This window comes from Gavialis gangeticus, unplaced genomic scaffold (assembly GCF_001723915.1).
Source record: "Gavialis gangeticus isolate Ggan-Ray unplaced genomic scaffold, GavGan_comp1, whole genome shotgun sequence".
In the NCBI taxonomy this organism is placed as follows: Eukaryota; Metazoa; Chordata; order Crocodylia; family Gavialidae; genus Gavialis; species Gavialis gangeticus.
Window position 1 is genome coordinate 23,108,155 of NW_017729025.1, and position 3,132 is coordinate 23,111,286.

Here is a 3,132-nt window from a genome sequence, read left to right on the forward strand (position 1 = left end):
ACTTCCAGATCCGCTGCCAAGTGCGCTGGGGACCCCCCCATGCTTCTGTGGGACACTCCATCTGCCCCAGCATCTCAGCATTCACAAGCTGCCTGGTACCTTGAGGTATGTTGAAAAAACATTTAAAGCTGTGTCTATGTCCAAATCAGTGAGTCCTTCCAAATTTCTCCATATTGATTCGGAGGGTTCTGATTCGATTAAGTGAGATTAAAGGGTCTCCTGATTTGATTTGGATTCAGATATTCGGCCACCGAATCAGATCTAATCGAATCAGCGACCAAAGCTTCTCACAGCCCTACTAATTATGTACTTTAAGAAAAAGCTACTCGCTTAGAAAATGTAAGATATATATTTATAAATCACTACCAGAAATCAGACTACCAGCAAGTATAGAAAAAAAAGTAGCTTTAGGGTGCTGTTCAGAATTAGACCAAGTTCTTGTACCTTCAAATTCTTCTACTGTACTTTTGAAGATGCTGATACCAATTTGCCAAATGCTGCAGAGTAAGCTATATTTCCTTAATCTAGCCTGCATTCTGAACCATGATGTACATTAAGAAAGTCAGTCTAAGAATATAAACAACACATCTGCTTTCCTCATCTTTTCTATATGCTTTTGTTCTCTTTTTAAAAAGAGACTCTGAATTTTACTTCTTTTTATAAAGGACATTCAATTCCAGCCTGCAGCAAAGGGTAAAAAGTTTCCATTTGACATGGCTTTAATGGTTATGTTTCAGGGCACAAAAGCATATTTTAAAATAAAAGAAATTAGACAAGAGCTAAGAGGAAATTTAATATGATTAACCTAAGCGGAAATCATATGCAAGAGAAAGCAGAGTAGTGCAAAAAACTGAAGGCATCACTCAGCAGTATTACATATAGTACAAAGAATCCTATTCATTAATTAGTTTTATTTCATTAGCATTATAAATTCTTTATCCACAGACATGTAGTATCTTACCTACTGTCTTTCATTTCCAATTCACTAAACATCTGAATAAGACAGATTGCAACTTCATACATTTCTTTTGCTATCATAGGTTGTTCAAAGGTCTGAGGAGGAAGCTGGAAGAAAAAATGTTAACATTAAACACTTAATACTAACAGTTTCCAGACAACATATTGAAAGTAAACTGGCAGTCATTCACTTAGGCCACGTGTACATGAAACAAGGGGCATGTGTGCACGACACTTTAAAGCAGGTTAAATGCTTTTGCACCGCTTTAAGGGCGTTGGTGTTTCCATGTGTTGGCAGCATATTGCACAGTAATTCCAGGCGCTGTAGCAAATTCAGTGGCGTAACGCACCTTAAATGACTTGGGGCACAGCAAACTAAAACTCCTCCAAGGAGTTTTAATTTGCTGCCCTACAGCCATGGAGCGAAGCACCGGGCTCCATGCAGCTCAGGGGCTCTGCAGGAAGCCCATGCAGGCAGCCTGGCAGCAGCCTGGGAAGGCAGGCTCTGTCCAAAAAATAAATAAATAAATAAATAAATAAAAGCAGCAATCTTTTTTCCCCACCCCCCCCTTCCTGGAGCCTCCCTGCCTGCCTGAACTGTTCGGGGGCCTAGTGCTTCCCTCTGCTTCCCTCCACAGCTGCAGTGCCGGCCAGGATTGCCGAAGCTGGGTGCCGCCTGGGGGGTGGGGGTGGGGGGGCACTGCTACTGTGAAATAAAGCACCAGTCCCACCCCGCAGCCCAGGGACCGTTCCGCCCACCAGCAGCTCGCCCTCCCCTCCCCACCACCGGAGAGGTAGGTAAATGGGTGTGTGCACAACACGGGAGTTTAAAGGGTCCTAAATTGAAGTGGTGTTTTTAAAAACCCACTGCTTCAATTTAGGGCCCCCATTTCATCTACACACGCACCTAGACCAGAACTAGTCCCCGTGCTCAGTGTGATTTTTTGCAGACTTTTTTAAGTTTTAGTAACCCTACTGCAATTTTTCTAAGATCAATAACTTGGCTATAGGATAGCTCAGTCTACTTACAGGAATTAAATTTTGATCCTTATATTTTTCTTAACATAGTAGGGACCACCTTTTTTTTGGCAGGTGTGCCACAAATTAAGCGTCACACCCTCTGATCCCCTTCCCCTACCCAATCTGCTGCCCTGCTTTCTGCTCCCTGTCCAATTTTCTGCCTGCTTTCTCCTCCCTGTCCTATCTGCCACTGTGCTACTGCCCTCTTCCCAATCTGCTAAGTGTCACACACAGGCTGCCCATAAGACAGGTTGGCGACCCCGTGCTAACATTTTATTCTTCAGACAATACAGAGTTCTCGAACACCTTACGAGAAATACTACGAAGTTTTTCATAACAGTTGCCTACTTAAGACAAGCAATATGTTCCTACATTTCCTGAAGTAACAAGGCATACCTGGAAAGGCTGCAGCAAAGCATATGGATTGCTCCTGTGCAGTATGTAATTACAGTGCATTAAAGCATTCTAATTAGTGCATCTCCAGCAGCCTCTGCATCTCATGCATCAGCATCCCTGTGCTTCAAAATGGCAGCAGGGTCACTTTAACTAAAGTTTGTTCAATGTGGGGATGCCAATACAAAAGACACTGCGGGTGCTTTAATTAAAAGCGGCCCCTCTCCACTACTGAAGCACACACAAAAATGCAAATGGTGTAAACCTGTAACAGAACAGTTCAGTGCACATAAAACACTTTCAAAATGGCCAAAACCAATTTAAAATGAACCTGGTTGGATGCAGCATCACACTCAACTGAGCTAGGTTAAACCAGTCTACAGAACTCCTGCCCCAGATCCCTTCCTGATCCAAGTTAACTCACAGTCCCCCAGCATCTCAGGGTGCTTTGTAGTCCTGGGCTATGCTGTCTGCTCCAACAGAGCAAGGCTGGCCCCACCTTCAGCAGTCACAGAGGTGAGGCACTAAAGCCTCAGCAATCCAGCCTGGTTCCTGCCTTGGTTTGTCAACCCAGTGGGCCATAAGGCAAAGGAATGGATGCCCAGGCCCCCCTAGCCCCAGGCTATACAGCAAGGAGAGGAAAAGCCCCTGTGGTGGGGTTTTTTTGTTCCCCCTCTTGTAGCCCCTGTGGTGGGTGCTTTTCCCCCCCCATGTCAGGCAGAACCCGGCTTGGGGGGGGGGGGGGGGGGGGCCGGGAGGGGG

The 3,132-nt window shown here is 45.1% G+C and overlaps 1 protein-coding gene across 1 annotated transcript in view; it reads right to left on the reverse strand.

Annotated features, from left to right (window-relative positions):
* TDRD9 (tudor domain containing 9) overlaps positions 1–3,132 on the reverse strand; it is a 151,688-nt gene that overhangs the window by 97,728 nt on the left and 50,828 nt on the right. Inside the window, exon 8 of the mRNA XM_019519898.1 lies at positions 962–1,065. Coding sequence (XP_019375443.1) covers positions 962–1,065 — 104 coding nt within the window. The remainder of the gene's footprint in view (positions 1–961; positions 1,066–3,132) is intronic.